Raw genomic sequence first — 15368 nt, forward strand, 5'->3', positions numbered from 1 at the left:
TTTGGTTTGGATTTCCTGCAGAGATGGGTCACACATGACAGGTACTATGCAAGTGCTGATACAGCATCACACAATGGGCATTATTGGCAGCTGACATCTTCCTCCAAAACAGGTGGCATTAGTCACCATCAGGGCCTGGATAGTCATTGCTCTGTTCCATTATGAGAGTACCTGTGTGTCTAATCTCTCCCAACCCCATTCACAGTTTAAGGGAGAGCATCCATTCCCATCCCCACCCAGAGGACCTTTTCACTGGAATGGACTGTGTTGGGCTGTACGAGGCATTTGTTGCCCCGTGCTGTGGCACATCCCACTCAAAGAAACGAATTTAGACTTTCAAGAATGGCCTAAGAAAAGCCCACCCAGAATCAGCTGCTGGTGGAACCAGTGAGAATTGGTCCTCCAGCAACTAGAAGGGCTGGGGGCTACCAGAAGCCAATCAGGGCCCAACCAGCAGGTAAAAAGGGCTGGCTGCTTCCTCCAAGGGTCAGTTCTAGGTGATGAATGAGGGGGGATTTGGTAGCTGCTTTCAACTACCTGAAAGGGGGTTCCAAAGAGGATGGATCTAGACTGTTCTCAGTGGTAGCAGATGACAGAACAAGGAGTAATGGTCTCAAGTTGCAGTGGGGGAGGTCTAGGTTGGATATTAAGGAAAAATTTTTCACTAGGAGGGTGGTGATGCACTGGAATGGGTTACCTAGGTAGGTGGTGGAATCTCCTTCCTTAGAGGTTTTTAAGGTCAGGCTTGATGAAGCCCTGGCCGGGATGATTTAGTTGGGAATTGGTCCTGCTTTGAGCAGGGGGTTGGACTAGATGGCCTCCTGAGGTCCCTTCCAACCCTGATATTCTATGATTCTATGATGCTGTGGTAGAGAAGGAAGGAGCCTCCCTGCCTTATCCTGAAAAGCCCGAGCTGGTCAGGTGTCTAGATCTAATTCCATCTTTTGACTGAGTTAGCAAAAGGCTGTTTTGTTTCCATTGTGAAATGTGAAGCCAGGTGGCCACCTTGAGCTTGGACATCAGTGTGGCTGCTGTAAAATTAAAGGGAGCTTGCTGCTGGCAAACCCGAGACACGGACATACAGCCGTGCACTCTCACTCTCCTGTGAGATCTTGCCATGGCGGCAGGATGGTAAATAACCAGCATGCGCCATCAGGACCGCTTTCGTCCTTGCTAGGGATGAAATTGACAGGGTCCATTCTCGTCAGGGTCCGCTCAATCCATCGTGCGTCCACTATCGATCACTATCGAGCCCTGTGCCGTTCACTTTGTAGGGGAAACACCTTAACAAGAACTCCTCTCCATGGATTTTTCACAAGAACTGAGTTTTGCCTGGGTGTCCTTGATCAAAATGTCCCGTCCCTAGAGTTGTGCAGCGTGATGGGGCAAGTTGATCACCCACAGCGATGGCTTCATTTTAGTGGTGCTCTTCGTAAACATCTGTGAAATCCTTTGAGGTGAAAGATGCTATAGAAATCTTACTTGTTATTGTATTATCGGCTTGTTTATTAGCTGAATTTATGCTTTTCCTCCACTCTTGGAGTGACTCATAAATAACAGTATTATAATCGTATTAGTACCTTACATGTATATTGCACCTTTCATTCAGAAGATCCCAAAGCCCTTTGCAAACAACGTACAGTGACCACTTCACCCACCACTGAAAAGCAGCCGCCTCTGGGGTGGAACGTGACATTCCTTTAATAAGACAGTACAGCACTGCTCAGTAGATTAGGACAGGAAGTGAAGAAGAATCCCGTATCTAGTGAATCCTGGAGCTATGGAACACTACAGGGGAATTTACAGTCAAAATAATTTGGCCAGGACACCAAGATTAACACCTCTGCTCTTGTAAAAGGGCCATGGGAACTTTAACAATCACATGCAACCCAACAGCTCAATTTAACTACCCTCCAAAATATAAAGGTGCCTTACGTTTATAAAAGTTTATACACTTCACTCTCTCTCACCGAGAAAAAAACAGAATGTTGAACTTATAAATGTCTGTGAGTTAGTGGCCAAATTTCCATTACATTCTGTGTGTGACTTTAAGACATCCCCTCCCCCATCTGGCCCCATCTGCTTTGCATTTAGCTGTTGCACAGAGGCTGGGGAGCAGATGCTGTTGTCCTCCTAGGAACCAGAGGTCTCTTTAGTTGGGTAACGTTTCTTGTGCCAAGTGCCAGAGCAAGATGTAATTATTCAAGAATTCTTGTATTTCCAAGTAATGGAATTCACCTGATGCAGAGGCTATTTAGAATATCAGGGTTGGAAGGGACCTCAGGAGGTCATCTAGTCCAACCCCCTGCTCAAAGTCGGACCAATCTCAACTAAATCATCCCAGCCAGGGCTTTGTCAAGCCTGACCTTAAAAACCTCTAAGGAAGGAGATTCCACCACCTCCCTAGGGAACCCATTCCAGTGCCTGTCCCCTCATTTTGCAGAAGAGTTTGGACAGAAAACAAACTAGGAGTTCAGGGATTCAAGACCAGGCTATCTGGACAGTCAAACCAACTGTGAAGCTCTCGAGGGGGCTTTGGAGGACTCGGAGGACTAGGTCACCAGTTCAGATCTAGCCCAGGGTCAGCACTGATCGAAAGCTGTGAGCACATTGTCGGTGGCTTGTGTGCAATGAGTTGATTGGTTGGCCACTGTCCCGTTCCTAATGGGACAAGTATCCTGGTGGCAAATGCAGGGCTGGCAGTAATGGGCTTCTGGATGGCAATCACAGAAGAGAAGCCAGGGTGAGGCTCAAGGAAATTCACTATAAGGGCTGCCACTGTGATGAGCTCGCTGGGTATTGTGACTCCAACCCATTGGGAGAGGTCCCCACGTAGCGGGGAAGGGGTTGAAGAGCGACACGAGGAGAGCAGACATCCCTCTGCATCTTGCTGCTTGTAAGATGCCGAGCAGACAGCTGGGACTCCAGAGTACCTAGCTAAGGGCCAGACCCTGCTTCCATTAAAGACATTTGCCATTAGCTTCAGTGGGAGCAAGAGCAGACCCTGCGTGATGCTAAATGACTCTGGTGTAAGGGAGTGTAGGCAGCCCTGTCGTGGACTGACTGATATAGATTGTTTGGAACCAGATCCCTGGATCTCCTGTGAGGGAGGAGAATGACCAGGTCCTGGTTAAGGAGCCATACAGGTGTTGAGCCTTATTCTTGTATCATCCCTGGCTAGAGTCACCTGAAGGTTTGGGCTGGAGCCATCCATGCTGTAGGACCCAGTGGCTAGCTCTGAGCTGTCTGGGAAGGAGTAGCGATGAGGGGGGTCCCATGTCTTCCCCAAGGGTGTGGCTCTTCTCACTGCCCCTCTGTCTCCCTCCTTCAGGTCCTGAGCTGCGTGAACCCCGACAACGTGAACAGCCCAGAGATTCCCGTGAAGATCCTCAACTGCGACACCATCACGCAGGTCAAGGAGAAGATTCTTGACGCCATCTTCAAGAATGTGCCGTGCTCCCACAGGCCCAAAGCTGCTGACATGGACCTGGGTATGTGAACATGTGGCCCATCATGGGGTGGGGGGGGCAGGGAGGGCTGTAATTCAAACCCAGCTGGGACCTTGTGTTCAGTTCTGAGCCACCACCTCACCAGACGGAAGGGGCGTGTTCAGAGCAGAGCAGCAGAAATGGGAGGAGGGCCGGCGGGCTCAATAACTGGAGACACTAGACTCTCCCTGCCCTCCAGACCATACACCTCTGCTCCTCCTGCCTCAAGGACAGCCCCAAAGGGAAGAGCAGCCTGTGTTCCTGCTCCTGCGCAGAGGAGTCCAGCTGGCCAAGGACTGGAAAGGGACGCGGCAGGGCTGAGAACCCTAGGGCCCAGTTGCCCCATCCTGCTGGAAAACCCCCAGGAGTGATGGTGATCTCAGTTAGGTTCCTCTTGCTGAGATTTCTTGCTAGTCCTTCTGTCAGGGTGGAGGGTTCCGATGGGGTTTGCACCCTCGCTGAGACAGCCCCTTGGTCCTAGGGCCGGTGCAAGGATGTTTCGCGGTCTAGGCGAAACTTCCACCTTACGCCCTCTCTCCTCCCCGAGCACTGCGGCAGCTCCCAGCCCCGCCCTGAGGTGCCCCCCCCCGCGGCAGCTCCCCGCCCCGCCCTCCACCCTGAGGCGCCCCCCCTGTGGCAGCTCCCCACCCCCTCTCCGCCCTGAGGCGCCCTCCTCCCCCCGTGGCAGCTCCACACACACCCCCGGCCTGGGGAGCCGTGCAGCAGCTCCCCACCCCAGCTCACCTCTGCTCCGCCTCCTCCCCGAGCACGCCCTCGCTGCTCCACTTCTCACGCCTCCCAGGCTTGCGGTGCCAATCAGCTATTTGGCGCCGCAAGCCTGGGAGGGAGAGAAGCAGAGCAGAGCGGCGTGCTCAGGGGAGGAGGCGGAGCAGAGGTGAGCTGGGGCAGGGAGTTCCTGAAGATCCGGCCGCTGCGGTCGCCGCCGAAGAAAATGCCACCCCCCAAATCCTAGTGCCCTAGGCGGCCGCCTAGGTCGCCCAATAGGTTGCACCGGCCCTGCTTGGCCCAGGTAGTATTGATTTCCTGCCCCGAGCTCCACTGGCCACAGGGATGGGCAATGTGACTCCCCATGGTCCCCAACCCAACCTACCCCCTGCTGGCTGCCTACCCTGCCTAGATCCCACAGGGGAGAGCAGCAGGGACAAGGGGTAGTGCCAGGAAAGTAGCTGAGTCTCCCCCCTGCCTAGGAGCGGGAGATATGCACCCACGGCTCCAGAGTGCTGTCAGGCTCCTCCCTACATTACATTACTGCTCTAGAGTGTTATAAACCAAAGGACTTCACAGAGCTCATGCGCTTTTCACCACAACGCGTTGTTTGCTCTTCAGTACTTCACTTGGCTTGGACAATGGAACGAGGCATGTCCGTTTCAGTTACATGTCTAGTCGGGTTCATAGTCCAGTTCTCATGCACAGGCTCTAAGCTACAATGTTTGGGGTTGCACAAACACGGTCTGAGTCCAGAAACCTCTCCTAGCCTAGTTCTGCAGTGAAAGCACTGGGAAGGCTGAGAGATCTGCAGTCGGGTATAGCGGCAGGTCCCAGGTAGCTTCTCTTTGCTGGAGGTTCTGGCAGGAGGATAGAAGGACAGGACACAGCACTGTACTAAGTGCTGCTCAGGGCCACCCTTATGGTCCCTGGTGTAGTACCTGGGATTGCATCCTGGGAGCAGACTAGCCGGAATTTGCCCTCTGTGACCTTAAACAAAAGAGACTTGAGTGGAAAATTATGGAGTCTATAAAATCCTGCAAAAGCAGATGCGAAACCAAGAGGAAAAGAAATGGACTGATGCCAAGAAACCATTCAGGACGATAATGAAGGCAGAAATGAGAGGTCAGGGATTGAAGTTAAGTTGGGGGGGGAACTGATGAGGGGGGAGAGGGATGCCCGTCAGCAATTGCAGCAGGCTTCTTGCTCACAAAGGGTGGTTAAAATAATGGAACAAGCTGCCAAAAGCAGCAGCAATAAAAACCAAATCATATAAATTAGCGAGAATGAACCCGAGATGTTTTTGGAGCGGACGAGTGTCAGCGAGGGACTGGGTGAGGGTGAGAGTGAGGCCAGCCAGGAACTGGAGACTGGGGGTGCGGCGGATTCAGGCCGGATACATTGATCCAGGCCGTGTGCCGGGCTGGTGCCAGGGGACACATTAAGTTTGGATCCAAGGATGGGCATTGACAGAGGGTGCTGGGTCTGCCAGGGGACTGTGGAATACGTTTGAGCGTTGGTAGAACAGGGAGCCAGGAGTCCCATAAGCACTATGAGGGGCTGCGTAGCCCTATCTCTCAGCTGGGTCTGAACCAGAATTCTGTATCAGAACCACCCCCTCCGCTTCCTGGGAGAGTTGGCACCCTAATGAGCCATGTGATGTCTGCTCTGGTCTTTACAAATGCCTGTTCCCAGCAGTGAGTAAAGCAACAGGCTCTCTTAGCTCACCTGCCAATGAAGATGGAGAGATAACTCTCTTTGGGGGAGTCCGGTGGGGAAGAGGGGTGTATGTCCAGAGGGAGCCACAGCCATTCCTCCCGGAGAGACAGAAGCTCCTTGGAACATGGGGTCCTTCAATGACAGTGAAAGGAACATAACGTGGAAGAGAGGGGGGTCTGCTCTTCAGATGTTCGTAGTCTAAGTGAGCAGAAAGCTCTGGGGATCAGTGCAGCCCTGGTGTGAGCACTTTGAACAGCAGGACTCACTGGGTGAACTTCTCTGGCTAGTGTTATGTAGGAGGTCAGACTAGCTCTCAGTGGTCCCTTCTTGACCTTAATCTCCATAGGTCCGGGAAGAGAAAAACTGTTTTGCATTTTCAGGGCTCTCGGTCCAGGGCGAGGACCCATTGCTCAGGTGGAACGAAGCAGCAAGCTAGCTAATGGGTTCTTTTGTGTTGTTAAGTGCAGGGGAGCTTTTATTTTTATTAATGGAGATATCCTATCTCCTAGAGCTGGAAGGGACCCCGAAAGGTCATCAAGTCCAGCCCCCTGTCTTCACTAGCAGGACCAAGTACTGATTTTGCCCCAGATCCCTAAGTGGCCCCCTCAAGGATTGAACTCACAACCCTGGGTTTAGCAGGCCAATGCTCAAACCACTGAGCTATCCCTCCACCTGAACACTGGCAGAGCGTGTACCTGCTGAAAGTGTCCTACTGTTCAGTTCCACAGATGCCCTGGGGGCTTGCTGGCTGAACGCCCTCATTCTGGGCACCTCGAGGTTACATTTTAGTCCAAAAGCCCAATTACTGAAGGCTTCTTTTTACAGCGCCCATTTCAAAAATCCTAACCAACGCAATAGCCACATCTTTAAAAGAGCATTAAGGGGTGGGGAAGGATCCCAAAACAGACTCTCTCCAAACAGAGAAATTCCCTCCTTCCTGTGCTCTGGTTGCTTTTAACAGGGAGTGTAGCTGGTGGAAAGTGATTGATTGACAGCCCTGGGCAGTGGACAGGTACCGCCTGGGCAATAGCAGGGCAGGTGCCCCCTGCCAGTGTGCTGTGACCTGGAAGGATCAACTCTGGGGTGGGGAGTTCATTTAGTCTCTATGACCCATTTGAATTAAATACTAATACAGGAGGGGGACGGCCCTGCACCGACATGGTGATGGACGAGATGGGGCCTAGCGGGGCTCTTCCCTTTCTCACCTCTGCGGTGGGAGTTCTTGGCCCCTCTGCCCACCAGCATTGCCAACCACTCCCCGCTTGCGATGTTCTTTGTATCAGCAGAGTGGATACCTGCCTGCTAAGAACAGGGCTGAGGCCAGGGGCGGCTCTATGTATTTTGCCGCCCCAAGCACGGCAGTCAGGCAGCCTTCGGCGGCACGCCTCTGGGAAGTCTGCTGGTAACGCAGATTCAGCGGCATGCCTGCGGGAGGTCCGCCGGTCCCGTGCCTTCGGCATACCCGCTGCCGAAACCGTGGGACCGGCGGACCTCCCTCAGGCATGCCGCCGAAGGCAGCCTGACTGCTGCCCTCACGGCGACCAGCAGGCTGCCCCCCGCGGCTTACCGCCCCAGGCACACGCTTGGTGCAGTGGTGCCTGGAGCCACCCCTGGCTGAGGCTCCCAACTCACTTCACACAGGCCACCAGTCAGCTAATAGTAACAGCTTTCAGTCACTACCTATCTGGCTGCATTGGAACCTGTAGCATAGGGAGGAAAGGCTCCTCATCTCAAGTCTAATCCCCTGAGCCCGGCCCATGCCATGTCTGGCGCTCACTGTTAGGTGTGAAAAGTGTCCTGCCTACTCCAGCACTTCGGTGCCAAAGTAACCAGTAATTTTGAGTGCCTTTTCATTTTTGGGGGTGCAGCTTGAAATGCTTTAAAGGGGCCCAGGTTTCAGAAAGGGCCTGGTGCACACCCTTTGAAAATCAGGCCCCTTTAAGGCACTAGCAGTTCGGGGTCCAAAAACTGAAGCATCCAAAGTCACTAATCACATCAGAATATCTTGGCCAGGGCCTATTAGGGAGGGCACCCCAGGGTGGTTTGGAGTAGGTGGGATACTCCCAAAATGCCTAGGCGTTCGGGGCCTGCTAGTATTGGCTAAGTGTGTTACAGTCTATACCTTCCTTTAAAGAGCAAGGCTAAAGCCAAGGCTTAGAAGTTGGGGGATCTGCATTCTGCCATGAACTCTTGGTGTGTCCTTGGGCAAGCTCATCTAAGACACATCTGGGAGTGAGGTGACCAACGTTCACTGACTTTAAATGGGACCCAAGCACCTAGTTGCCCTTTTGTGCCTTTCAAAATCTCCCCCTGAATCTCTCTCTGCCTCAGTTTCCTCCGTGGTAGACTGGGGCTGTTAATGCTCACCTGCCTCAGAGGGGCTGTGGGCAGGGTTAACTCATTCCACTGCACAGCACCACTGGGGAACCTCGCAGGGAGGGGAAGTGGTTAATGGGATTAAACAGTAGGACTCCAAGATTCCAGGCTACTTCTCCCTGGGGGTGTCTGCAAGCCCCACCCAGACCTCAGCTGCAGCTCAAATAACCCCTCTTGTCAAAGGCCTCTGGAATTTCCCTTTTCCCTTGAACTAAAAGAGGATTTTTTTAAAAATAAGTCATTCTTGTGTGCAATAAAAGGATACACTGTCTGCTGAATGAAATATAGAGTTCACAGCAACTGTCTCTTGAGTTTGCATTTACCGCCACTCCTGATTGGAAGGCAAGATAAAGATAATGGGATTTTTACCTCCCTCCCGCGCTCTGGAAAGCGGAAGTGTAACAAATTGGATTGGAGTGTGTCTCTCCTCTGTGCCAGTGCTGTGAGGAGTGCGCTGATCTGATGGGAGAGGGAATGGGGAGCAGCGGTTGAGGAGAAAGCTAACAATCTTCACTTAGTGCTGTGAATATGAATGCAGGGGTCACCTTTATCTCCTTCCTGTCCTCCCCACATCGACCACTTCCCTTCCAATGCTGGGAGTGACCAAGCCTGTTAGTGCTAGCAGAGAGGGAAAGGGTATTTAAGGAACAGCTGCATAAACTGTGAGATGTTAGTTACTAAAGGGTGTCTTTACTCAGACTAAACTCCCACTAAAGTCAGCCGACCAAATTCTGGAATCCCTTCTCAGCCCTGCCCCAGATGCCCGCTGAAGTCCATGGCGCTTGGCCAGAGAAAAAAATTCAAGAAATCCTGAGTAAGGGCTTCAGGATTCAAACCTTCAGTGGATTTTCACCCATGGACATGAATGGCTCTTGTGTGGCTTGAAACATTCCCCTGCGGAGTTCCCAACCCAAACGCAGCCCATTGGGCTAGCCTGGGAGAAAAAGAATGAAACTGATGAGAAACAAATGTAAAATCAATGGGCCTGATTAAAGGGGCCTTAAAGTGGGTGGAAATGAGAAGACCTCCCACACAGGGCACTCCCTGAGCAGTGTGGAGCTGGTGTCACGGCTCTACATTAGCCCTGCTGCCAGTCCCCAGGAGATGGGGGGAATGTGAGAGGGTGGCTGGAGTGCACTGCGCTATGGCTATTCTCTGGCCCCCCGGGGCCCGTCGGCAGCGGAGCATGAGTTGGATCAGCCCTGCACAGCCCTAGAATACCAGGAGGGCAAAGCTAGACAAAAGCCACGTTTGCCCTCCATTCCCGACCCAACCACAAAAGTGAGAATCGGGCCTGTCTGTCTACTGACCTAGCTATGTAGGAGCGTATATGGCATGGAACGATTGTAGTATCACTGACCAGGGAAGCTGCTTGGGGGGGGAGGGGGGGAATTAGACACAGGAGCAGGCAGTGCTGGTGAGGATAAGGGATCCAATGAGGAAAGCTCCTGGAGGCACTGATAAAGTGGCAGTGGAATGCGGCCGCCAGCTGTTACACTCTATGGGACACTCTGTAATAGAAAGAGCTCCTTCCGGACGTTCTTCCCCTCCCAATGCTCCAGTCCCTGCACCACCTGGGTCTAGAACACCTGGGCTCTGGGATTCTTTGCAGGTGTGGCTAGGAACAAAGGGCCGTGCTTTGACACTACTGTGATCCCATGGAGTTGGGATAAATCCTGGCCAATCTGGGGTGATCCCTAACCATGGTAACTACGCCTCTACCTCGATATAACGCGACCCAATATAACACAAATTCGGATATAACGTGGTAAAGCAGTGCTCCGAAGGGGAGGCGGGGGGGCTGCACACTCCGGTGGATCAAAGCAAGTTCGATATATCGCGGTTTCACCTATAACGCGGTAAGGTTTTTTGGCTCCCGAGGACAGCGTTATATCGAGTTAGAGGTGTATTACTGACCAGCCAACTGCTACATCCTTGAGAGAGCTCTGTTGACATCCAGCAACAAACACTCAGCACCTGATCTTCTGCTCATTAAAATGAATAGTAAAAGCAAGGGTCAGTTTTCTGAGTAAAGTTTAATTATGGGATGAGAAAATTGCTGAAACCAAAAGAAATTTGCAACAATTCGTGACTTTTTACATTAGAAGCCGTAAAGAGAGTTGGCAGGTGATGTTTCCACGTTCAGAGGTTCATTTTAATTAACTCAAGGACATGCATATGGTTTATGATGACCGGGGTCGTGGTTAAGCTGTATTTGGCAGTGACCACGATGGTTGAACCATGGGTGGTTCTTTTTGCCTTTGGTTAAACCGAAGTTGTCTATGGCTAACCCGTGGTTGGCTGTAGTTTCTCCCAATTAAACTACCGTTTGACATCTTTGGTCACGTCTATGGTACTATTGGCTATTCCCACACGTGGTTAGCCCAAGGGCAAATAAGTCAAGTCTTCAATCTGAGGGAAAGTGGGGCTGTTCGGTTCAGATAGAGGTATGTATCAACCCTAGTTTCAATACAAGATTCTCCCAAAGGGAGCCACCAGATGGGACTGCCCAGTCAGCAGAATGTAGAGACAATTACCAGCACCACATACTCATTCAAGCACTTGGCATTTAGCTACCATGCTGATAGACATTAGATTAGATGTCTACTGTAGCTGGTGAGAAACGGGATCCCTATGCATTTGCATATGGCTTGGTAGGGTTGTGTTGGAGGAGGCAGGGTCTTATAACGGGCAGGGCGTGGGATTGAAAGGCAAGAGGCTTGCAGTCTCCTCATCTGTAAAAGAGTGTCAATGGGCCTCCCCTTCCCTACAGGCAGCGCTTGGAGATCTGTGGGTGAAAAGTGCCGTACAAGCACCAAGTACTAGTATTGCCGGAGCCCAGTGGTCCACTTGGTGCTGTGCAAATCACTAAGGACAGCACCGGCCACACCCAAGGAGCTGTCACTCTATGGCTCAGATCTTCAGCTGATGTCAATCAGCTACACCTTGCAACCCAAAAAGGCCATGGCCCTACGACCAGACTCAGAGGCCTGTGGGCAACAGCTACATTGCATGATCCCAACGGCTGAGCTCGTAGGAGCTGTTCTGTGTTCATCTCAGCCAGGAGTTAGACTTTGGGTGCGTGTGTGTGTGTGATGAATGGTGGTGGGATATGTGTGTTTTTATCCTGAGCAAGCAAACCCGTTCAGATAATGTAAGAACTGACTCAGAACTTTGCCATGTAGCTTATGCTTTTGGGTACTTCTCTGAATCATCTCCCTGAATCTTTGAAGGTTCACCTGTCCCCTGGTTTGCAGGGGTATACGTGACATGGGCATGTATATGGAGTGTGCCTTTTTCCGTGTGTGTGTATGTGGGAAGGTCTTGTGTGCGTCTCTGTGCACTGTGTGTATCTTTGGATCACCTGACAGGTGTTTGTGGGCGGTGTTGTCATGCTTGATGGTTCGTGGTCTCCATGTTACATGTGTAAGGTGTATGCTGAGCTGCCTTCATCTCCCTGAGACTCGGCAGAGCAGAGTGAAATGTGCCCTTTCTCCCTGCAGAGTGGCGGCAGGTGAGTGGGGCCCGGATGATCCTGCAGGACGAAGACATCACCACCAAGATAGAGAACGACTGGAAGAGACTCAATACCTTGGCACACTACCAGGTAACGAGACAGGAGCCCTCTGCCAGGGACACAGGCCTGGCCAAGTTACCTGCGTCTGCTAGCAGGGTTCAGTGCCAATCAAACAACTGGACTGGCACTGCCAAGACCTGTCACTCTCTGCCCCAACCCATCTACCCCTTCTTCAAAGGCCACCGACAGATCTCACCCCAGAGACTGTCGCTGTTGCACCATCTGGTCTCCTAACACAGTCGCTTTGCACCTCCTAACACAGTTGCTTTGCACCTTCTCTCTTTCTCCACAGGAGTGTTACACTGCTGCTCTCATCATCTGAGTTGCTGCTCCCCTGCCAGCCCTGTCTGAGATCTGGGGCTGGAACAAGCAAAGAGCAATCCCAGGCAATGACGCTCTGTAAATAAGTTCTGTCGTTTCCCCCTTTCCCCCCGCGAAGTGTCAGACTGTTTCACTACAACACAAACAGGAGACACTTTGAGCTAGAAAATAGGATACGATGTTTCAAGCTGAACCAACTAGCACTGCCCTGAATGGCTTTTAAAAATTAATAATCTAAACGTTCAATAAAAACGGTTTCTGCTATTATATTATGTCAGATGAGAACATGCTTTGACATATGACATCATATTCTGCACTATTACTGATGGGCCTTGAAATAATGTAAAAACAATGCTACTAATATTAAAATAAACTACATTTTGAAACACAATTTTTGTTTCTGAAATGAAATTTCAAAATTTTCCTAAACCATTTTGCTTCTGTTGCCAAAATACTTGTTTTTGTGGAAAATGTCATCAGAATCGATGCAATTTCACACCAAAAATCAGTTTAGTTGAATCAGCATTTTCCAGCAAAAAACGGTTCAGACAAAAATTTGTTGGCCAGCTCTAACACCGACCTCCCATGATTCTCCTTCTAGTGAGGATTTCCCCCTGCCTACTCTGCCCTGTGCGATAGGCGGGGAAGAGGGCAGATATACAGTAGGAAGGGGAATAAGAGAAGGGAAAACCACTCTGCTTTAAGGGATGATGATTGACAGCTACTCAGCTGCCAGTCACTGGGAAAGAAGGGGCCCTGCATCTCTCCCCAGGCCACTAGTGCTGGCATTGTCCATACTGATATCAGTCCAGTGAGGCCTAATAAAAACCCTCCTGCAAACTATTTGGGGTGGGGCTAGGGGAAGAGATAAGCTGCTGCCCTCTTAAAGGGGAGGCTTTACTGAAGGCCCCCCACTGGCAGTAGATGAGATGTCAGGCTGCGGCTGGTGATCAGCACAGAGGAGGGAGCAGGGGAAGGCGAGCAGATTAGAAATAGACGGGAGTGGAGATGAGAAGATCACAGGTTAATTCTCTTCTTCTGCTGGGGAGGGAGAATGATGCATTTGCCCCTGGAGGGCAAGGCTACTGCGTTCCGGAGGATCTTTGACATTAGCGGCAGTAGAAGTTGGCCTGTTGTCTGGAAGCAGGAAGGAGAGCAGTGGAACAGACAGCAGCTTTGTCCAGTGGTGAGGGCGCTGACCAGATCCTGGTTCTAGTCCTAGCTCAGCCACTTTGTCCCCATAGGGGGTGTCATATCCCTGAGTGGATAATGATACTAACCAGTGGGGACAGCTGCCCTTACCTTCTGCTGCAAAGTGCTTTGAGATCTACGGCTGGTCAATGCTATAGGCCAGATCCTCAGCTGGTATAAACCACTGTAGCTCCACTGGGGTCAGTAGAGCCACACCCGTTTACACTTGCTAAGGATCTGACCCTGAGTACAGGGCTGGGAGCTCCTGAGTTCTAAGACTGGCGCTGGCTCCCTGGGCATGTCACGTGGGACCAGGTTGCCTAAAGTTAGGTGTTAGGTGCCTAAAGCTGTAGATAGGTGCCGAGTGGGATTTTGAAAAGCACCTAACTCCTGTTCCTAGATTGTCAAATCAGAAGGGCCCGTTGTGATCACCTAGTGCAATCCCCTGTAGAACCCAAGCCAGAGAGCTTCCCTTGTTTGAGTCAGAGCAGATCTTTTAGAAAAAAGCCTCCAGTCTTGATTTTAAAATGGCCTGTGACGGAGAATCCACCGCAGCCTCAGGACAGTTGTTCCGATGGTTAACCACCTTCCCTGTTAAACATCCGATGTCAGGGAGATTTTGGTACCGACACACTCTGGAAAATCCCATTAGGGGTCTAGCTGTGTCCTTAGGTGCCTAAATGCATTTACAAACCTGACCCTTATCCTCTTAGTGCCCCATCTGTAATATGTGGCTACTAGCCCAGAGACCTTACGCAAGTGTTGAGAGAACTGATTAATTAGTATCTGTAATGTGCTTTGAAGATGAAAAGATTCTGCATAAGAGCTAATTGTTATTATTACAGAGACAAGAGCTAGTGGCTCTTCACAGGTTGTGGGGGGGGGGTCTTCTTTTTATAACTTCTTATTTATCCACGATGCTCCTGATACAGCTTCGCTTCCCCACTGGCTCAGAATTGCTTATTGTTTCACTTGCTTTTGAAAGGAAGCCACACAAATGCCTAGCTAATGGATCGGAAGGTTTGTCTCATTTCAAGAGGCTCTCTTCCCCCTTTGAGATGTTATGTGAGACTTCCCGCAGCACAACAGATATCCAGCCGCCATCTACAGGGGCAGAACAATAGAAACACCATTTTCCTCCTTTGTTGCAGTAGTGGCAATGCCCTACTGGTGTGGCAAAGTCCTGTGCCGAGTCTGTGCATGTCTACTCTGATGCCAGGAGGTCATTTGTCACCTTGTATATGAAATGCTCATTCCCATGAAGTGTTGTCTAGGGGAAAGAGTACTGACATGTGTCATGCGCAACTCATTTGCTGTGAGACCTTGGAGGAGCAACTTAATTTCAGTCTGTGAGGGGCACTACAAGGAACTGGGTCCCAGCCGTTCCCCTAGGTCTCAGAATTTGGCCTCCCCAGTGAATTTACTGTCTCTGTTAACATCAGCTTCTCTTTGAGTGTTGAGTTCTTTTTCCATGGAGATGGCCTGAATCAGAAGCTCAGATCCAACCTCCTGAAAACTTGGAAGATATGAATTCCCAGATCCTAGCCCATCACTGGTTCTGGTTTGGATCCATCACTGGAGGGGGCCTGTTTTCCAGGCCCCACATAGATGAGGCTGAAATCAGATTCCAGCCAAAAATGATGGAGAACTTGCAAGATCATCTGATCTCATTAAACTCCCAGTAGTTGGGGCTGAAACCTTGTGAGAACAGCTGATGAGGTTTTGGGACCATCAGCTCTGAACCTCAGAACCTGATGTGTCTTGATCTTAAACCCCAAGCTCTAGCCAAACCCTATTTCAGACTCTTCAGACCATCTCTCATTATAAGAGCTTGTGTCATGGACCTTTTGAATGTCATGCTTTTGTTCTATGGACTATTGAACAATTAGAAGAATTGGCACTTCCCCACTTTTAAAAGATAAGCCTGATGCAGTCTCTTGTCCATTATAAAAACAATCATGTGGGTATGG

The 15368-nt window shown here is 50.8% G+C and overlaps 1 protein-coding gene across 1 annotated transcript in view; it reads left to right on the forward strand.

Moving 5' to 3' along the window:
• PLXNA4 (plexin A4) overlaps positions 1 to 15368 on the forward strand; it is a 632199-nt gene that overhangs the window by 581608 nt on the left and 35223 nt on the right. Inside the window, exons 25-26 of the mRNA XM_054015834.1 lie at positions 3332 to 3491; positions 11813 to 11916. Of these exons, the coding sequence (XP_053871809.1) occupies positions 3332 to 3491; positions 11813 to 11916 (264 nt within the window). The remainder of the gene's footprint in view (positions 1 to 3331; positions 3492 to 11812; positions 11917 to 15368) is intronic.

This window comes from Malaclemys terrapin, chromosome 1 (assembly GCF_027887155.1).
Source record: "Malaclemys terrapin pileata isolate rMalTer1 chromosome 1, rMalTer1.hap1, whole genome shotgun sequence".
In the NCBI taxonomy this organism is placed as follows: Eukaryota; Metazoa; Chordata; order Testudines; family Emydidae; genus Malaclemys; species Malaclemys terrapin.